A 21,927-nucleotide genomic window follows, 5' to 3' on the forward strand; every position below is an offset into this window, starting at 1 on the left:
AGAAAAGTGCAGAAACACAAGGAGACTTAATTATTGAACTTGGTTTATTAACTACAAATCCAGAAATATAAATCATTATTTGTTTGGAAAAATTACTCATTACATAACATTCTTCTCTGATTGGGATAACATAGAAATTAAATTGTATTTACAAAATCTAAGAGCTTTGCTTTCAATTGTTTGTTTAAAAAAATATATATGTGTCTCTAAGTTCATTAGCTAAATAGCAGCATTCTTGTAATATAAACAGTTCATAAATAAATATAATAAAAATTGATCACTTGTGGCTAATTAATTAAGTAAAATTAAAACTATATTAAAAATATTATTAATTTAAAAAACTAAAAAATATTAAACTCAAAGCCACAAAAAATTAATGAAAAGTCGCGGATACGTATTTAGGAAACAATGTTACCATTATCAACGCTAAACACATACTAGTATGTGTTTAATATTTTTTAGTTTTTTAAATTAATAATATTTTTAATATAGTTTTAATTTTACTTAGATCATAAATAAAATTAAAATCAATGGTATTATCATCTTTATCTATGAAATTTTTCATTCAGCAAAAGTTTCGCACTAGTTTGGTCATATGTGCAGCATCTAATAGAACTACGACCTCAGGATGATATAACAATTTGGTTTAATAATAAAATTAATCAGAAAATGAAAAACTAAATGTGATAATTGAACAAAAAGTATTTTGCATTCAGAATCTAAATTGTTCTTTAAATACTAAATGAGTAATTACTATTATCATGTATTGCATTAATATAGGAAATTACTATTTAATAAAAAAAAAAAATTGTTAACAGTAATTACATTTTGCAAGTAACAGAATAAAATTTTCTTTCACTTTAAATGCAACAAACAGAAATTGTTACTCAGCTGTTTTACACAAAGACCTAGTATTTTTATTAGACTGAAAACGTTTAGAGCAAAGTAATGTATTATTGATAACCTTTTGACAGTCCTTTTTATTTTTTAATAAGAATTCATTCCATTTGGAAAGAATATGACTGTTAGTAGAAAATATAAAATAAAAAAAGTTACAATAATATTTTGTATATTATATAGAATACTAATAACACAATATTTGTGTTATTGGGTGGGATTCTTTAAAAAAAAAAATGTTTTTGGGAATTTACTAAAAATAGTTATTTAAAAATTTAATTTGTGGAATGTGATGTTCTTTTGTTTGGAAATTTCATTCTTAATGCAAACACAAAAAATAAGTTGGCATAATTAATTTAAAAAATTTCAATAAATTATTTACCAGCAACTTTTTAAAAGCATGATCAGTCAACATGATTTATTGCACTGCGATCTAGAGGAGAATGCAGAAATCAAAATGACTCAAGCCGAGGTGAATGACCGTCAATTTTTCTTCAAAAGGTTACACGACTGAGATAAGAAACGTCGTCTCTATAGCATAGAGTACTATGCTTATAGCATTTATTATTTTATTTAAGATAGTGATTTCTTTAGTGTTTATTGTTATTATTATTATAAGTCTTTATTATTTTTCGTGTTGTAAAATAGTAATTTTAAGTTTTTTTGTTATCTAATTAGTTATTTTTGTTTTTTAGTAAGTTGTGATCGAAGTTTAATAATTATATATTAAAAATTATTCATGGATTTTTATTTCAGTAATATATTAATATAAAATAAAATGAAAAAACAACATGTAGCTTGATGTTAATTAAAATTGTTATAACTTGTATGAATCATAAATTTAAAATATATAAATATAATTTTACGTTAATTGAAATCATCAGCATTATAATTTAAGAATAGCAGAATTTTAACTTTTTTATTTTTTAATCGATAGCGATGGTTATTTAGGATTAGCTCAGCCTTTGAAAAAATTCATTCACATGGTACAGATTTATCAAGACAACATAATGTCTTTTTTGACAGTGACTTTAGGTATGGGTATATGCTCACACCACCATTTTAATGTGTCGTTTTTTCTCTGTAGTACAGCATCTTCTAAATAACGTTGAACTTCGATGATTTCTTGAGATATAGATGTTTCAGTTGGCTCTACAGTTTTACACTACAATCAATATCATCCCAAAATGATATTGTTTTGGATGATTGTGGGCCTTCTATAGTAAATTGAAAGTTGTTGTCCATTATTTTTCTTTACAAAATTCATCTATTTGTATTTCATTTACAGTACTAACAATTTGAGATATATTTTCAATAATATCAGTTTTAGTGTTTCTAAGAATTAAAGAATCATACAAAAATAGAATGTTTTTAAAACGAGAGTTAAAAAATATGCAACAGCACAGTGTTTTACTTTTTTCAATATTTTTCATTGAATCTTTTTCAAGCATACTATACCTAAGTATATTTATAATTTCAAAAATTGTAGGATTATATATATTTTTTGACATTTTATCACATACTTTCAGTAAACCTTGACACAGTATAATGACAAGTGATGTAGACATATATTTTCCCCGCTTACTGCTTTTGTAGCCTCTTCAAAAGGTATAAGTATATTGCACAATTCTAAAGAAAAGTCCACTTATCACTTTTAAGATTTTCTGGTGCCCTATTAAGTAACTCTAAAATGCCATGAATAGAATCTTTCAATTCTACAAACCTAACTAACATATAATATGTTGAGTTCCATCCTGTCTTAACATCTTGAATTCGTTTTTTTGGTTGACTTGTGCTATTATTCATTTCATACATATTTAATTTGTTGTTAGCTACTGTACTTTTTCTAAATTACGAAACAATTATTAAAACATTTTCAATTAAGTCACTTTAAAAAATTAGAGCAGATTGTACAATAAGATTCATTGTGTGAGCAAAACATACCATAGATTTAAATTTTAATAATTATGTTGTAATGTAACAAAAAGGTACTTCTTCATTTTTTTTGTGTATATATATTTATATATTACATACAAAGTGATTTTTTTATTGTAACCCACTCAATTACTTACAGAATAATCTTCTTCTTCCTAGCCTTAATCTCAACTACTTGGGGTCGGCCACCCTTATCCTAAACTTCCACTTGACACGATCTCTCACATCACCTATGCTCACATCAGATGTCCTCAAATAGCATTCAATAGCATCCCTCCATCTCTTTTTTGGTCTTCCTCTACCTCTTATTTCTTCAACATTAATTTCTATAACTGTTCTTACAGCTTCCGATTCTTCTCTCCTCATAACATGACCAAACCATCTAAGTCTATTTTCTCACATCTTATCCACGATTTACGCTATATCTATACTTCCTCTTATATGCTCGTTCCTTATCCTATCTTCTCTTGTCACTCAACTCATCCATTTAAGCATTCTCATCATTGCTACACTCATTTTTTGCTCTACTTTCTTGTCAACCGCCTAACACTTTGAACCATACATCGTAACTGGTCTCACTACAGTCTTGTAGAATTTAACTTTCAGCGTCATTGGAATTCTTTTATCGCACAAGAAACCAGACGCTTCTCTCCACTTGAACCACCCGCATTGTCATGTGTCTACATCCTCGTAAATACCACCGCTCTTTTTCACAACAGATATACTGTTAATATAAATACTGTCCACCTCTCCTAACACGCCCTTGTCTATTGTCACTGATCTCCTTATTTCACCTACTTCGTGTTCTCCTTTGTCAAACTCGTACTCTATGTAGTCTGTCTTACTTCTACGTATTCTTAAACCCTTTTCTTTAAAAACTGATATCCACGCCTCTAACCTTTGATTGATTTCCTCCCTATTTTCTCTTATTAACACAATATCTTCAGCAATCAACAATCATCACGGTACCTCTCCTAGTATTTCTCTAGTAATTTCATCACAATTAAAAATAGTAAATTCATCACAAAAATGAGTAAGAGCTTGAAACAGAACTTTGGTGAACTCCGCTAAAAACGCTTTTTACTCTGGTACAAATACCATCATAAATATCCTCTTATATTAATGTACCTTTTAGGGACTCCTTTTCTCATTAATGTCCAATTTAAAACTTCTCTCGGAACTCTATCATACGCTTTCTCCAAATCTATAAATACCATATACGACTTTTTCTTCTTTTCCCTAAACATTTCTATTAGTTGCCTCACACAAAATAATGACTCCATTGATGATTTACTAGGCATAAATTCTAACTGGTTTTTAGATATCGATGTCTCATTTCTTATTCTCTTAACTATTACCTTTTCCCAAATTTTCATACTATGATTCATAAGCTTTATGCCTCTATAATTTCCACACTCCTGTGTGTCTCCTTTACCTTTAAATATCGGCACCACAATATTATTCCTCCATTTATTTGGTATTTTCCCTTCTAATAAGATTTTATTTAAAAGTTTCTTCAACCATCTTATGCCAAAATCACCTAATATTTTCCATACTTCTACTAGCACGTCATCTAGTCCTACTGCTTTATTCTTTTNTCCATACTTCTACTAGTACGTCATCTAGTCCTACTGCTTTATTCTTTTTCATTGATGCCACAGCCTCTCATACCTCTTTCTCACTAATTAAATCTACAATTCCACAAGATATCCTTTAATGTCTTTTTTGGGTACTCCTCATTCAGTAATTTTTCAAAATACCTTTTTCACATCACTCAAATTACCTTATTATCAACACTTTTTATGCACCTTTTATAATGATAATCTTTTACCTTTTTCTTACCTTTGCAAGTCAATAAATTTCCTTCTCACCTTCCTTTGTTCCTAGCCTATCATACAATTCAACATACCTCTTTAACTTCGCCTTACTTACTGCACACTTTAAAACGGCCGCCGGGGACTGACGACCGGTTGCAAGGGGGCTTTTTTTAATTCGGCCTGTAACAACAAAATGGTTTGCCACTTGCATAACTACTAGCTATAGTAGCAAAGGTCGTCACCACCTAGGCGAAGTGTCACACCTATCAGATATGATTACCGGACCGTAGGTGGCTTTTAATTTTAAGTTAATTAAAAGTATAATCTAAGTTAATTTGTCGTTATATGTATAAATTACTCTTGGTTTATTAAACACAATTATGACAACCAAAGTTGTATGTGGTTGATACGTAAAACATACCGTAGCCCGTGTCTAGATTAAGGAACAGTGATAAAATACATGCGAGTAATTAAGTTACTCGCGCAATAAAATAAATATTACAGTTGAAATTAATAAGGAAATTTAATTTAATTGTTAAAAAAAAAGAAAATTAAGTTAAACATAGACAAAAATACGAATGCATCAAAAACCATGTTTACAAATAAAGGCAAAAAAAAAACAAATAATATTACAAATATCACGGACGGTAATGGAACACATCCGTTAATGTTAATCGGAAATTAATGAAGAACACCAGGAGCGGTCTGGACACTCGCTCTTTAGCGTTGGCTAGAAGAAAAGGGAAATACGTGCTCTCCACACATAAACAAAATTAAGTTAATTTACGATAAAATAAAAATGAAATAAAATAATTAATAAAATATAGCTCATTACATAAATATAATATATAAAAGAAAACGATACCCGGTCGCCGAAGAGACCCATCCGATGGTCTGGATGCTTCGCCGAAAAGACTTGGCCGTTCGCCGTTGGTGGCTCTACTCCATCATTAAAAAAAAATGACCAAAAAACAATAAACTTGTGCACTCTAGCATGGTCAATGACAGAAGCAAGAATGGAGAAGAGCCAACACCGATATAACGGCAATTTCAAATCGATAACGGTCAGTATTTTTGGAAGGGATCAATACTAATAAACAATTCGATTTTAATTATATTTCTCTTTTATCACCTTATCTAGCGGTCACCGGCAAAATAATGAGTGGTTGACACCGTTGTGTCAGGAAAAGATTCTTTTACGCTATAAAATCAATGAGTAGACATAACAAAAAAATCATAAACGGTCCACCTTCGAATTTGTGACGTTACACGGTTATAGAAAGTGTACCGGAAATCATATGAAAAAAGACACGGTACGAGATTAGAACTCGCGACCCAAGGCGTCGTATAGACAAACCTTACCACTAGATCACCGTGTACTTATGATTCAGATTCCGATACACTTTCATTTAAGTTGATAACTTGATGTGTGGGAGAGGGAAACCCGGTACCGTGTTAACTTGGCTTCTTAGTACAAGCGTTGATACTCCATCCAATCTTCTCTCCTTTTGTTCTTCTACCATACTTTTAATTGCTTTTTCTTAATTTCTATGATTTTTTGAACGTCCTCATCCCACCACTAGGTTTCCTTGTTTCTTGGCATTCTACTCCTACTCTCATCAACAATCTCTTTTGCAGTATTTGTGACAAGCAGCCTCTTAATATTAAAGGGAAATGGCCTGTTACTGTGTGGTAGCGTTGTTTATTTTGTAGCAAACATTTTCTATACAAACATTTTTCATTTTCCCCTTTTAATTTCCACCACTGGATCTTCGATTTTTCCTTCGTGTTTCTTCTATTATTGTTTAATCTCTTTCTGGTATACCACAACTTCATTATCATCAGTCTATGTTGTGTAGTTACACTCTCGCCTGGTATAACTTTACAATCTTTTACTCGCCTTACGTTCTCTCTCTTCCACATAAAATAATCGATCTGTGATCTATTCTTCCCACTCTTATAAGTTATATGATGTTCTCTCTTTCTAAAATAAGTATTAACCACAGCATGATCATACGATACTGAGAAATCCAGGATTCTTTCTCCAGCCTCATTCTTCCCACTTAAACCATACCTTATATGTACTCTTTCATATCCTCTCCTCTCATTACCTTCATTTCCATTCATATCTCCGCCTATCATCGCATCTTCATTGCCAGATACTCCTTGCATAACCTCATCCATCTCTCTCCAAAATACTTCCTTGTTTATTTCATCACATCCTACTTCTGGTGCATAGGCACTTATTACATTCAGCACTTTTTCTTCGAATATCAATTTTACGACCATAATTCTGTCACTATTCCTAGCTATTTCTACTTTACTTTTCATCTCCTCATCCATTATTATCCAATTCTAAAAAACTACACCAATCTTTGTACTAGACTTACCAGAGTATATTATTTTATAACCCTCATCTATTTCCCTTGATTTCTCTCCTTTCCACTTAGTTTCCTACACACAACAAATGTTAACTTTTCTCCTCTTTAATATTTCTACTAATTCTTCACTTCTACCAGTTAATGTTCCAACATTCAAAGTACCTATATTTATTTTATCTATCTTTCTTCCTTATACACGAGTCCAGCCTAGAGTTAATGGTGATGTCCCTACACCGTTGACATTACAAGCGTTGGGTAGACCTATACACATGACTGGCTGGTATCAAACACTTTATTCCTTAGGCCTTCTCCGTTTTTAACTACTTTATTCCCTCTCACCTGTTGTCTCCGCATACATCCAAGATGGGATCATTCGCCCAATTACTTACAGAGTAATAATAATTAAAAAAAATGTTTTTTGATTATCTTTAGTTACACAATATTCTTGAATTATTAACTATGTAATACTTTTTAAGTTCATCCCTTATGCCTGGTAAAGGTGTCAACTTTGTTTTTTTAAATGGGAACACATATTTTGAATTTAATAAAATGTTTGAGTTTTTAATTTACTAGTAAATGGCATTTGAATTTTTAGTATAACTCTATTTGTTTTTAAATATAAACATTTAAAGTTTCAAATTTTTAAGTTAATATACATGTATAATATACAAGGGATTAAAAAAACAGGTAGCTAATTGGTTTTTTATGACATTGCTTTCACAGGTACGGATTGTTTATTATCAATTATGACTATCAATAGATATACTTTCTGTATTGTCAGTTAGTGTATTTATAAACTCACAACAATGTGTCTTATTACCTTTGATAATATCAATGCTGTGTACCTTAACACGTATCCGGTTAATAGAGCCGCGCAAGTTTTATGTAAATGTATAAAATATGTATCTACATTGTCTATAGTCAGTAAATATGTATATATACCTATATTATAATAAGTAGATATCTATATATATACATTGATACACCGTTGGGAAGTTCAATTCACAAAAAAGAAAAGAATGCATGTCCGCACCAAAAAGAAACCAAAAACGCAACAACCAGTCAAGGTTAACGTTGGAAACGGAACAGAACGCAATATCTGTAATCCATACTCGGCGGCGGTCTTATCTCGGTGTCAAGGGCAAGGAGACACCCGATGACAACCGATTGTCATATTAATAGCTGGACGGCAGATATCGAGAGAGACACGGGTAAGGTGTCAACCTGCTAATATCGATCTTATAAAAAACCAATACTACCTGTATTTGTAATCCATGTGTATCATACATGTATATTAACTCAAAAATTTGAAACTTTAAATGTTTATATCTAATAAATGAATAAAGTTATACTAAAAAATCAAACGCCATTTACTATTAATTTAAAAACATTTTTTATTAAATTCAAATTATGTGTTCCTATTTAATAAAAATAAGTTGACATCCTTACCAGGTATAAGGGGTGAACTTAAAAAGCATTACATAGTTAATAATTCAAGAATAGTATGTCTGTTGAATGGAATAGGTTATCTAATTGAAAGATTTAGAAATTATTCGTAATATAATAGTATTTAATATAAAATGTCAAAACATATAATATAAGAGATGTACAACGGCAACGGATCACTTTACTCGATAGACGGTGAAACTACGACTAAACTGTAAACATGTATACAATAGGCTGCATTGAGTAAAACAACATAATCGTAAAAGGAATGTGTCCCTTTGACCTTGTACTATACTAACATAAGTAAAAATACATTAAACTGTTATCTTAAATAATATTACTGTACCCAGTGTGTTGTTTAATAATATCAACAATTTCACTAAAGATAAAAAAAAAACATGTTTTTATGATAAAAAAATCACTCTGTATATATATACATATATATATATTTCTAATCATTTTGGTTGAGCCAAAAGCATATTACGACGGCGTTTAATATTTTTTATTTTGGATGATTTGTAATAAGATTGTGCGCGCTATTTATGTTGACACGACTTACGTCGCAATAATGTCAGCCTCTATTCTCGGGCTGGCACTAGTAAAATGGGTGTGGTTCGAACAGGGGGTCGAAACGGTGTGTTCGCCGGCGGTATAAATCGCTATAAACGGGTAGGCCGTTTATGCCGTATTCCCCTCTCACACGATGATCAACATATCGTTGGTCCGACTCGCGCTATAGTCGTTACCTATTGACTCTACGATCGGGTGACAAGTATTTTTAATAATCTTATGGTCCTTATTGTGGATGAGGGGTGTGGTGGTGGCGAGTTGTGGAGCTACAGCGTGACCACTATGATGACAGTGGGGCTGTAGGGGTGATTGAGAATTTGGTGTGAAAGTGCTGTGGTTGATAGTAAGATTATTTAAAATAGTCTCATTTTGATTGAAGAAAACGAATCCGTTTTTGTTACTTTTGTCGATTGAATCGCTTGTTCGGTCGGCGCGCTGTTTATTGAAATTTTAATTTGGATGGAATTGTGATTGTGAGCCAGGTTAGCTGGTCGGTGCTCTTACAGTCATAATATACATTATTAACCATATTTCATTAAAATTAACCAAAAATGAAAAATACAAGTAGTAGTTTGTTTTTGTTATTCGGAAATACGATATCAACAATCGTGAGAATATGCCCTATGTGTTCGCGTATGAACGTCAACAATGCCGGTCGTTTGTATTATTATTGTTATTGCTGTGATAGTGTTATAGTATAACACTGAATTGTCTGTGAGAATGAAATTACTACGATAATAATCGTAATCTTTATGATTGCGATGGTCACAATTAACCATTGACGCCACGTGCGCAGGATTAAGATTGTATACGTTAATCTAATTGTTATTATTAAAAATAACAACGAAGTAGAATTCTACAATTGTTGCGCTTTAAACAATTCAATATAGCCGGGTAGAAAATTCACTGCTGTCACTAGCAAACTGTGCGCTCAAAATAACTCGTAGCACAGGGACGGTTAAGGATGCCTAGCTGTCTCTTATATGAAACAATAAAATTAATATAAAATCGGCAAATCCGGTCATGCGACATGTCCGGAGCTTAATTATTCGTCATAAACTCATATTTTTTATGTGGGATATTGCGGTATAAGATTCAATAAAAAAAATAAAAATAAGACTTAAACATGTCATTATTAATTGGTTAACAAAGTTGAACATAAATGCAAATAATTCGACTTCAGACTTGCCAAGCCAAGAGGAAACTCCAGAAAAAAAATTTAAAATGTCTCTTTTTAATTATGGTGAGGATAATATGTGCACAAATTTAATTAGTGGTAATATAAATAGTTTAAGCGAGAATGACGACGCCAGTCAAAACATTATTGATGGCGATTCTAAATATTTTGATTTTCTAGTGTCTGGACAAATGAAATGTACTCTAAGTTTTATGCAAAATATCCCTGGTTAGTAGTGAAGAACCAAAAATTAGGCTGTGATGTCTGTAAAAATATTCAAAACTTAGCCACTTATAAAACACAAGGAAAATATTTGCTATTGAATGAGTAGAATATAATGTGAATTCTTATAGAGTGGAAGGAAATTTGTTTGATACTACAGAGGAATTTGCATTAGTCAACTGTGTATCAACTGATTTTAAAATGTCTCAAGGAATCGCATTCGAATTTAAGACAAATAGAGGAAATGATCAATCAAGGAAAGCAAGTCACAGAAATCGCTAATATTAAACATAACAGCCGACATATATTATATATCATAAATATGAAAGTATTTAAGGAAAAACTAAAACATTAGGAAATTATCCATGCTTTGAATAGGAAGTGGCTATGATCAGGTATACTGGGAACAAATACGATCCATAATGAGGTATATTTTTAGAAATATTACTTCAAAAATATATAAAGAATTTAGCCCAACTTTTAAAAAAATTATTAAATTACAAAGTAAAATGATTTAATTTTGTAGTTGAAACCTATCATATCAAACTTGATTCGTCAATAAATACTTTGAAAACATTAGAAATTAAGGATTTTAATTGTATGTATGGAGAACATGGGATAAGTAACTGTTTAATTGATAAATCAAAATTTATTTTCAATTTTTGAGGGTAATATCTTCAACTAGATACGAATTGTATTCATTTGACGTATCCTTGAAAAAAGTAGGTCAAGTTAGAGCAGAGATAATAAATGATAGTCACAAAAAAATACCTTCTCAGCTTTGCATCGAAGCTTAAACCTAAAATATAGTAAAATAATTTTAATATGAATAAGAAATTTCTTCTCGCAAGGGGCGACTACAGTAATGGGATCCTTGATCTTTATTGAAGTTATTGAATCTAAATGAGATGAAAATCAAACAAGTTGAAAATTTATTCTAACTTAAGAAGAATTAAGAAAAAATGCAAAAAATTCCTTGGAATACGCGAGTTGATACCTTGTACTCCAAGCGTGTAAAACACAAGTTTTACCGACTCGGCAACCGTACATCGCTAACGTCGGTTGAAAACAAGTGCTATTTAAGCTAGTTCAAATTTCAAAGTTATTTTTCTCGACTTCAAAAAATCAAAAAAATTAAAATAAGTTTAACTTTCTATGCTATATCAATTGCATTTATATAATATTTATCCAAATCAGTGTACTCCCCTTGTCATATATTTTAAAATAATATAATATATAAAACCCAGAATTCTAACACAAAAATAGCCTATTTTAGAATACGGTAGTCATTTTTACCATGATGACAATATTTTTTTTCAAATTAAAGTATATTATATAAGCTTTAATTTAAGATATATATGAAAGTGCCAGTATTTCTGAAACACTTTCAAAAATTAAATTGAAAATTTAATATATAAAAATAAAATAATAATATTGATTCTTACATTTTTCCAAAAGTTAGAGTAATATAAATTTATTAATATAAAATATAAAATCAAGAATTTTTTCACCGAAATAATTCGTTTTTCTTTAACTTTGATGTCCATTTTCACCACGAAGACAAGTCCAGAAGTCAAAAAATTATATTGATTCGGTCATTTTTAAAAAATGTATGGCCATTTTAAGTAAAAAAAATTGAATAAATGTTGAAAATAAGCGATTTTTAAATTTGTAATTTTTTGGGAGATTTCCTCCGTTTACGGGGAACGGAAGAATTTTTTTTCAAATTTTGAGGGTAATGTCTTCAACTAGATATGATTTGTGTTTTTTTGACATATTTTTCATCAAAATCGGTCCAGCGAGAGCTGAGATTGAGCGTTCTCATACACAAAAAAAAAACACTTCATAGTAAAATTACTACTTTCTCAGCTTTGTATCGAAGCTAAAATTCGGTTGCTATTTAAAAAACTAAATTTTATATTGATTTGAAGGTTAATGGATGAAGATGGAATCTTTTTTTATCTTGTCAAGTAACTCAACAAAAATGTATAAGAAATAGAATAATTACGTATATGATAACACTAATATTTTTAAAGAAAATATATTTATAAAAAATATTTTTTTCAAGTTAAAGACTAAATCCAATCCATCAAGAGTGTAAATGTGAATAACTAGTGAACAAAATAATACGAGGCTATGGTTCTTAGGATCCGATGTAATATCGAGTGACTAATTTTTAATAAACCATTTTTATATGATTAGATCAACCTATATATTAATGTAAATGATTGTTTATTAAAAAAAATTATAATAATAAAATAAAGTTGAGAATAGTATAAAGTAAATATCAAATTTTCAACTATAATAGAATAAATATCGAAAGATTAATTAGGTTGAAATGCTAAATATGATTTTTTCAAGGTTAAACATATTTAGATGTAATCTATTTAGCCACTTTTAGTTAATTCAATATCTTTCTTTGAATAAAATAATTGGAGAGGGACATGTAATAATTCAACCAACTCTGGAAAGCTTTTTTCATTTTCCGGTGTAATTATTGCGTGTCTTACCAAAAAATCTAGAACTACAGGACAACTGGTTGTCTTAAAGTCAGAAGATAATAATTTGGTAATAGTTTCATCAATGGTTAATAGTTCAAACTTTTCTACTTCATTATCTCTGTTAAAAGGAATAAAATCTATTGGCAATTCTAAATCAAACACAAATTCTGTATCAGGAAATAACCCTCTTTCACTTTCATAAAAAAACGACACGGTACCAGTAGATTTTAAATTTTTTAATAGATCTGATGATAGTGATGCTTCTTCTTCTCCTTCTTTATAAGCAGTTTCAAGCACACTATTCCCCACTGACAAACCTCCAGCAACCATATTGTTCCATTTACCAGGCCAGGTCTGTTTAGTGAACGATCTTTGTTGAAGCCATATACACAAACCTTTTGTAGGGTGCTTCACAAAACCATTAATATCGACACCATAATTGCAAATGCCAAATAAACAAGTTGCAGAACGATCCATTTTCAGTTGTGGTTGATCTCCAAACATTAGTCGTACTTCATAGCACTCATCTCTCCATCCCTTTAGAGTAACAAATAGTCTTTTTTCTTTCATGTCACGAAGGACTTTTTCTACTTGAGTAGACCTCTCTTCGTAATTTTTAAAAATAGGGTTAAGTACTATGTTTTTGTTGTTAATAATAAATATATTTGGGTAACGACTCAATTCTGAAATAATTGATTCTTGAACCAAACCTACTTGGAAACCATTCACGATGAATGCATAACATTTTTCTTGTTTTATATTGTTTAAATAAAAATTATTAAACTTCTGAGCTAATTCGAGAAATGAAGACATACCAATCCTGTTTTATAAAGTAGACAAAATATGTAATATTTTAATTTCTATTGTAAATATCTTCATAAAAATATTTATCGATTAAATTTACACGTTTATTACTAAGGTAACAATTAGTTAAAACTTTATAGAAAAAAAAATCATAAGGTTTTTGATAAATAAATTCCTAAAAAACTATTGATTTTGAGAATATATTGTACTTCAAATTACCATAAATTTCTCGAAAACATCAAATAGTTTTTTTTTTTTATAAAAAGTTGCAGAATTTTACAAATTTTCATTCGATATCTGTAAGACGCAATTTTTATAACAAAATAATATTGTTGTAATTTATTACGTCACACAGATATCGATCTTGGCTTTTACAAAACTCTCGTTTCTCTCTGTATTTTTTTTTTTCAATATTCGTAATCCATACTCGGCGGCGGCCTTATCTCGGTGTCAAGGGCGGGGAGACAACCGAGTGTCATATTAATAGCTGGACGGCTGATATCGCGAGAGACACGGGTGAGCGCCAGCCTAAAGTGACGGGCGGTGTCGTGTCAACTCCCCCCACCAAGCCGTCAGTCGATCTCTTGACCCGGCCGGTTTTTGTAAACAAATTGTCGCATTATACACAGTAGTTATAAGTAATAAACAATTGTTGACTTATCGTCATGTTCCTTGTGTGTGTGGTCATTGATATTGCCTACAAGACTTACCGTATTAGACTGAAATCTTCAGTCTCGTTGGCAAGAGGGAAAGGACTATTCGGTCCGGTCATCCGTAACCTACGGACGACATCAGGACCGAGGAAGCAGAGGAAGGAAACTCCTCGACCGATTTCTTGGGACGAGGGGTTTCAGGAGGGAAATGAGGAGAAGGGTTCGTGAGGAAAGCATCCACGGCGCGACCCAAGTCGTCCACATCTATGGGGCCAACCGGCGGATCGTAGCACTACTATACATCGACGACGGTCCGTACTCGGGCCATAATTTGTAATTCATGTTAACTATTTTAATTTTAGACATGAAACGTGAAGTTTACGTGGGGAAATTTGATCTGTTAGGAACACTTTGTCCACTTTTTCCGCTAGTCTGACGGGGCCCCACCACTTCGGCGCGAAGCCGGCACAAAATTTTTTTTGTTTATTAGATAAGTGGTGTGCCTTATAATACATCACGTCTCCGACCGTAAAAGGTTTTACTACGTGTTTCATCGGAACGCTATCTATAATTTTGCCGGCCTGCTATTTTGGTGATGGGCGGCTATTGTTTACATTGTCGGCAGTCGCCGTGTTTACATTTACCGATCGCCCAGTCACCGGGTCGTTTCCCCTCTCGGCCGAGAACGAGTACGGAGGCCAGTTTTTTCATTACGACGATTACACAACACAAATAGTATCGACGGTATTTTCGAGTCCCAGGCACTATAGTCGCCCTCAACTAGTAGGGCGCGGAGACCTTTTTTTAGCTCCTGATTTTTCAGTTCTACCGGATTTGCGCGCGGATGATAAATAGGTGTGGTCCAGGCTTCCGCCACCCATCTATTTATCGCGGTAATCATTTCGTTAGAAACCAGATTCCGTCCGTTGTCGCAAAGCAATACGCGGGGGTACTCAAAACATGAGAAAAATTCGCATTCGAGCGTGTCTACAATCGTCTTTGTAGTCGCTGCGCCTATCGGGTACGCTTCGGTCCAGCGACTGAAACAGTCAGTTGCTACTAACAGGTTCGTTTTTCCCCTTGATGTTCTGGGGTACTCGCCCATTAAGTCGATACTAATGACCTCCCACGGTTGTCTTGGTTTGCGCGAAGTTAGAGGCTCATTCGGACGTCAATTTAGGGCCTTTGTACACGCGCAAACATCACACGATTTTACGAACTCGCGTACTATGTTTTTCAGGCCCTTCCAATAGAAACGCTGTTTGATCGCTCGGTAGGTATCTTTCCATCTTGGGTGACACGCCAGCGCATCGTCGTGGTATCCCCAAATAAACGGCCGTTTATCTGACGCGGCGTTTGTTTCGGTTAAGGCAAAAACATTGTCAAGAGTGGCCCGCGTATTATCCGACGCTCTCGTTGTTGGTGCGCCCACCAGATTGTCGTCGAATAACTCTTCGTCAACAGGGGGCCCCGCGGTCGGATAACGTGTGTTGCGATAGAAGTAGGTGATGAACAAAATAAATAATGCTAGCTGGTTTTCCAAGTGGCGTCGAGCCGTTTAATGAAAAAAAAAACAAGAATTGTAACACCAAAAGATCGAATAAACATCTGTGTCATTCGCTTGGGGTGGGGGGGAGATCTTACTCGGCCGGGGGCTTCGGCTGTGCTGTGGTGGTGGGACAGGAGAGGAACAGGTCCATCTCCCGTACCAGGCCGTCGTCCACCAGTTCCATCGGCTGCTTCTCCTGTGCGGTGGTCGCTGGTGTCGTTGCTGATGCTGGAGCCACCAACACCCCGTCCACAAACACGCCCGACGGCCGGCTGGCAACAGTTGTTGTCACTGTTGTGGTTGATGCTGATGTTGTTGGTGTTGTTACTGATGCTGGTGGTGTTGTTGTCATGACCGGTGTCCGCAGTGTTGCGGTCGGGGTTATGGGCGGTGTAAGGTCCTCATCGACGACGACCCCCCAACGTCGAAATCCCGGTACTTCTTCGTCCGGCATTCCCGCTCGGACGGAGTGTAGTACCGAGGAGTTTTACTGGTCGGAGAGGTAGACGTCGATGCGGCCCTTACACTGCCCCTAGCGTATGGATGCTTCGGGCGGCGTGATGTCGGTGGGGCGCTGTCTGGCCGCGTAGCGCGGAAAGACAGTAGAGGGCGAGCAGAGGGGGCCACCCGCGTATTGCTTGTGGACGCCTCCCCTGGGCGGGGAAAGTGTTGGGCCGCCACATTTATCACCCGACGAGGTTTTGGGGGAAGGGGCGCTTGGACTCCCTGGGCGGACGGGGAGGCGCGGGGGAGGGAGTTTAGCGCGTTTTGTATTTCGCGCCTCACCTCCTCGCGACCCGCCCGCACACCCCGTTCGAAATGGGCTCGAGCTACAGGATTCCTTAGTACCTCGGGCAGGGGGGCGCACGAAGCATCCTCCGCCGAGCGCAGTACGCGCGGGATGGGATCCGTCGGGAGGCCCACCCGGCCCGCCAATTGGCCAACCAACCGTTGGACCTCCTCGACGGATAAGGGTGTGGCTGGGTTGTTGTTGTTGTTGTTGCTCATGCTGAAAAATAACAAAAAAAAAAAAACTACTAACTTTGCTTTTTCATACATGAGACATGAATTTTCCTTGGTGGGGACTGGTCCGTTAAGAACACGCCTTTACCGAGGCGTTCGGTTAATCTCACGGGGCCCCACCACTTCGGTGCAAAACCCGCACAAAATTGTCTATTCGCGTTTGATAAGTGATGCGCTTTATAGTACACAACGTCGCCGACCGCGTATTTTGTTTTGATGTGAACGGACGGCGGTGTTATTTTTGTGCTAGTGATTTGTCGTTCACGCTCTAATCGGTCGTTATTGATAGTAGCAGGTGCTACCGGTTGTACTCACTGTAGTAGCCAATTACCCGGTTTCTTACTTTCTCTACCAAATACGAGTATGGACGGTGCGTATCCGGTAGTCTCGTTGCGCCTATTGCGTAGAGCGAACAACAAAGGTGGCAATTTTGTATCCCAAGATACTGATTACTTCCCACGGCTGTCTGGGTTGGCGCTTGACCATCGGGTCTTCGGGGCGCCTGTTTAAGGGCTTAATGCACGCGCAAATGTGACACGATTTTACGTACATGCGCACGGCGTTTCTTAACCCTTTACAGTAGAACCGTTGTTTGACCGCTCGGTGCGTTTCTCTCCATCCGGGGTGACATGATAGGGGGTCGTCGTGGTACCGCCAAATTATATGTTGTACTTTGTCGGTGGGGACGACTACCGGTGTGTCAGCGCCTATACGAATACGTAAGATTCCGTCCAACAAAAAAAATTCGTCCTTATTTTCCGCGGCCGGTTTTTCGTTCGCTATCGTAAGTTGCGCGTTTAAATTTTTTATGACCGAAGAGAGAAACTGGTCGTTGTTTTGCCACTCTCGTACTTCCCCCCCCGTGAACGGTCGGTCGCAGATCGCGTCGTTTGCCTCGGTAATGGAATAGATATTATCGAGAGTGGCGGTGGTTGTGGGCGGACTAGACATTGGCGCGCCTAACAAATTGTCGTCTAGGGCGTCTTCGTCAACAGGGGGTCCGTCCGTTGGGTGACGTGACAACATGTCGGGTGCTTCGTTGTGTTTGCCCGGTACGTGTGTCGTGGTGAAATTTAGGTTACCCAGGTGTAGCGCCCAGCGGGTCAACTTACTGTTTGTTCCCTTCGCTTTGTGCAGATAAGTTAGCGCTGAATTATCTGTATATAACTCGAAAGGGGCGTACTCTAAGTATGACCTAAATTTATCGGTTGCCCATATGATCGCTAGACATTCGCGCTCGACAGCGGCATAACGTTTTTGCGTATCCGACAGCTTTTTACTCGCGTAAGCGACGATATCCTTTTCCCTCGGTTTTTACCCGTGTTGAAATAATACCGCCCCTACGCCTAGTTCACTAGCGTCGGTTTGTAGGCAAAAGATCTTTGTGTAGTCGGGGGAGGAAAGGCGTGGTGAGTCGCATATTGCCGATTTAATGTGCTCGAAAGCGTGTTGTTGTGGTTGAGACCACGACCATTTCTCCCCTTTCTTTAACAGGTGGGTGAGGGGATCGATGCTGTCCGCATAGTTGTCGACAAACTGACTATACCAGTTGCATACCCCTAAAAATTTTCGTATATCCCTTACATTGCGTGGGACTGGAATATCGCGTATAGACTGTAATTTTTCCGGCTCTTTGTCTATGCCTAACCCTTGCACCCGGTGTCCCAAAAAGGAAATTTCAGAATACCCGATCTTACACTTTTTAGTGTGGCATGTTAGGCCATGACGCATTAGGCGTTCTAGAACCTTGCTAAGGTGGTCTAGATGTGTTTCGACACTGTCCGAAAAAATTAAAATATCGTCCAGATAGACTTGAACGAAGTCGTCGATGTACCCCCTAAGTACTTCGTTCATTAAGCGTACGAAGGTCATGGGTGCATTCTTAAGTCCGAACGGAAGTACACGAAACTGAAATAAGCCCTTTTTCGTTCTGAACGCGGTGTATTCGCGTACGTTTTGCTGTAACGAGCATTGCCAGTAACCCGATTTTAAATCGAGTGACGTGAAAACTTTCGCCCCCCTCATGCTTCTAATCATTTCGTTTAGATTAGGCATGGGATACGCGTCTGATACGGTCACATCGTTAAGTCGCCTATAGTCGACACATAAGCGATATGAGCCGTCTTTTTTCTTGGCCAGCACGACTGGTGCTGACCAAGGAGAAGTGCTGGGTTCTATGAGCCCTTGTGATTCCATGTCGCTTACCATTTCGTCTATCGCTTGTTGTTTGTGTAGCGGGTACGGATATGGTTTTTGCGCGATAGGCGTCGGGTCTTTTAGAACGATGTTGTGTTCGATAAGCTTTGTGCGACCTACCGTGTCGTTAAAAACTGCAGAATAATTTTTTATCGTGCGCGTTAATAATGCGTGTGTATGTGGGTCGCCTGCTATATCTAGTGTTGAGAGATCTACGTTTCCCGGGTACATGTGTCGTTGTAAAATTTAAATTACCTAGATGTAGCGCCCACCTAGTTAATTTTGAATTGTTGTCCTTTGCTCTGTGTAGCCAAGTCAACGCGGAATTATCAGTAAATAATTCGAACGGAGAATACTGTAAGTACGGGCGACATTTATCAGTCGCCCATATAATTGCTAAGCATTCTCGTTCTACGGCGGCATAACGTTTCTGCGTTTCTGAAGGATTCTTACTGGCGTAGGATATGATTCTTCTGTCTCCCGGTTCATCTCCGTGTTGTAAGATTATTGCTCCCACGCCCATTTCACTCGCATCGGTTTGAAGGCAGAAAGTTTTCGCGTAGTCAGGAGGACTCAGTCGTGGGGACTCACACAGTGCCTTTTTTACCTGTTCGAAAGCCCTTTGATAGTCTTCCGTCCACAACCATTTCGTCCCCCTTTTTAGCAGATTTGTCAGCGGCGCTATTGTTTCGGCGTAGTTGTCGACGAACTGACAATACCAATTAAATATGCCGAGACATCTACGTGGGACATTCCGTGGACCGATAGGACGCGGATGGACTCGAGTTTTTCGGGATGCTTGTCTATGCCCTCACCGTGTACAATATGGCCCAAAAAGGAAATTTCGGAAAACCCTATTTTACACTTTTTTGTGTGACATGTCAGCCCGTGTCGCTCTAATCGTTCTAGAACTTTGCCTAAACTACTTGAATAAATTATTATGTCGTCCAAGTAAACTTGGACAAAATCATCTAGATATCCTCTAAGTACTTCATTCATAAGTCTTACGAAAGTCATAGGCGAATTTTTGAGTCCAAACGGTANCGAAAGTCTTAGGCGAATTTTTGAGTCCAAACGGTAGTACACGAAATTAAAATAAGCCCCTTTTTGTTCTAAATGCCGTAAACTTACGGGCTTTTTGATTTAAAGAGCATTGCCAATAACCCGACTTTAAGTCGAGAGGCGTGTACATTTTTGCCCCTCTCATGTTCCTAACCATGTCGTTTAGATTAGGCATGGGGTACGCGTCCGAAACGGTTACTTCGTTTAGTCGTCGGTAATCTATACATAAACGAAAAGTCCCGTCCTTCTTCTTGGCCAGCACAGTCGGTGTTGACTACGGCGATACACTCGGTTCTATTAGATCCTGCGCCTCCATGATAATAAACTCGGTTAACGTTTGTCGGGGGCCCTGTCGCGTCGTTTTTAAGTCCGTCTCGAGCGCAGTCCTGATATCGATATTGTCGAACTCCCCGAGTAATTCGGACCTAAATTCCGCCCATGACATATTATTTAATTTAATCGCTCACCACCAATCGTTCTCATACATATGAGAATGAGCCGACAGATTTTTCGTTTACGCGCCAACCACGGGAGGGGCAATTCAACACAACCGACGGTCGTCGATCTTTCAATGATTTGTCAGCTCGTGATCTGTATTTGTACCTTACCACCATCTACGCACCTTACGCGCCTGCTTACCTGAATATTACGGGAGAAACGAAGAGGACCCATGGGAGTTTCTAGACAGAGCGGAGGATCTATTCTGTCAGGGCGGTATACACCCAACAATGGGTGAATATCGTCGTCCCGTTTTTGAACGACAGGGCAGGTGATTGGTGGTGAGCGATTAAATTAAATAATATGTCATGGGCCGCTGATTATTCGCGTCAAGTTCTCAGATCCTGTCCGTGGAATTGTCTAAAACCCCCACTTCGGGTTCGCGGACCAGAATATCGCTATCGAGCGGCGTACGGGGTGCTATGTAATAATACTATAATATATGTTACTATAAAACAATATCTCCGTGTACGGTCAAATTTACTACTGCTGTCAGTGATGGTATGAAAGTATCGGCAATATTCCCGCAGATAGAAACAAAATTTCCCGTTTTTACTCAAAATTTCCCTGCAGTGCTGACATCTAGTGGAATATGACTGTAATATAAAATCACAGTATATAAAATTATAAAATGTATTTATAAATATTTTGAATCTTATTAGCTTTGTATTAATTTATGAAGCTTGTGAAAATATTCATGCTGACCATCCCTGATGTATTTTTACTAGCTTTTACTAGCTGTACAATAATACTCTTAAATTAATCGCAAATGGAGTACATAAAATTATTTAATAAACAAACAACAAATATGTAAACAACTCGTTTATTTATAAATCACAACTTTTTTTAAAGGTATCATTAAAAACCACTTATATAAAAATATAAATAAAAAACATCTTAATAATGAACATTGTTCATAAATCACAATTAAGTTACTAAATCAAGTTATAATCAGTCAAAATTTTTTTTAAAGAAATCAATAAAAACCACTTATATAAAAATATAAATAAAAAAAACATCTTAATAATGAACATTGTTCATAAATAACAATTAAAATACTAAAACAAGTTAGTTAAAGTCAATAACTTTTTTTAAAGAAATCAATAAAAACCACTTATATAAAAATATAAATAAAAAAAACATCTTAATAATGAACATTGTTCATAAATAACAATTAAAATACTAAAACAAGTTAG

General features: G+C 35.8%; 2 protein-coding genes across 2 annotated transcripts; both read right to left on the reverse strand.

Moving 5' to 3' along the window:
• Positions 1-1,894: 1,894 nt before the first annotated feature.
• LOC126898283 (uncharacterized) lies at positions 1,895-6,992 on the reverse strand. The gene is made up of 3 exons (XM_050672224.1): positions 6,724-6,992; positions 2,550-2,743; positions 1,895-2,049 (listed from the first exon to the last, which is right to left on the reverse strand). The coding sequence occupies exons 1-3, from the start codon at positions 6,990-6,992 to the stop codon at positions 1,895-1,897; spliced, it is 618 nt and encodes a 205-aa protein (XP_050528181.1).
• Positions 6,993-12,832: 5,840 nt separating this feature from the next.
• Positions 12,833-13,759, reverse strand: LOC126898284 (uncharacterized). Its single transcript, XM_050672225.1, has one exon. The coding sequence runs from the start codon at positions 13,757-13,759 to the stop codon at positions 12,833-12,835; it is 927 nt and encodes a 308-aa protein (XP_050528182.1).
• Positions 13,760-21,927: the final 8,168 nt, after the last annotated feature.

The sequence above is a fragment of the Daktulosphaira vitifoliae genome, unplaced genomic scaffold, assembly GCF_025091365.1.
Source record: "Daktulosphaira vitifoliae isolate Bord-2020 unplaced genomic scaffold, ASM2509136v1 Scaffold_2, whole genome shotgun sequence".
Taxonomy (NCBI): domain Eukaryota; kingdom Metazoa; phylum Arthropoda; class Insecta; order Hemiptera; family Phylloxeridae; genus Daktulosphaira; species Daktulosphaira vitifoliae.

What these genes read in the sequence shown, in the direction of transcription:
- LOC126898283 (XM_050672224.1), bottom strand. Translation starts at nt 6,992, where the DNA reads ATGGATGAGGAGATGAAAAGTAAAGTAGAAATAGCTAGGAATAGTGAC. An exon ending in TATGAAAGAGTACATATAAG is followed by an intron (nt 2,744 to 6,723) that starts GTATGGTTTAAG and finishes TTCGTAATTTAG; the next exon opens with AAAAAGTACAGTAGCTAACA. An exon ending in GGCACCAGAAAATCTTAAAA is followed by an intron (nt 2,050 to 2,549) that starts GTGATAAGTGGA and finishes GTAAAACTGTAG; the next exon opens with AGCCAACTGAAACATCTATA.
- LOC126898284 (XM_050672225.1), bottom strand. Translation starts at nt 13,759, where the DNA reads ATGTCTTCATTTCTCGAATTAGCTCAGAAGTTTAATAATTTTTATTTA.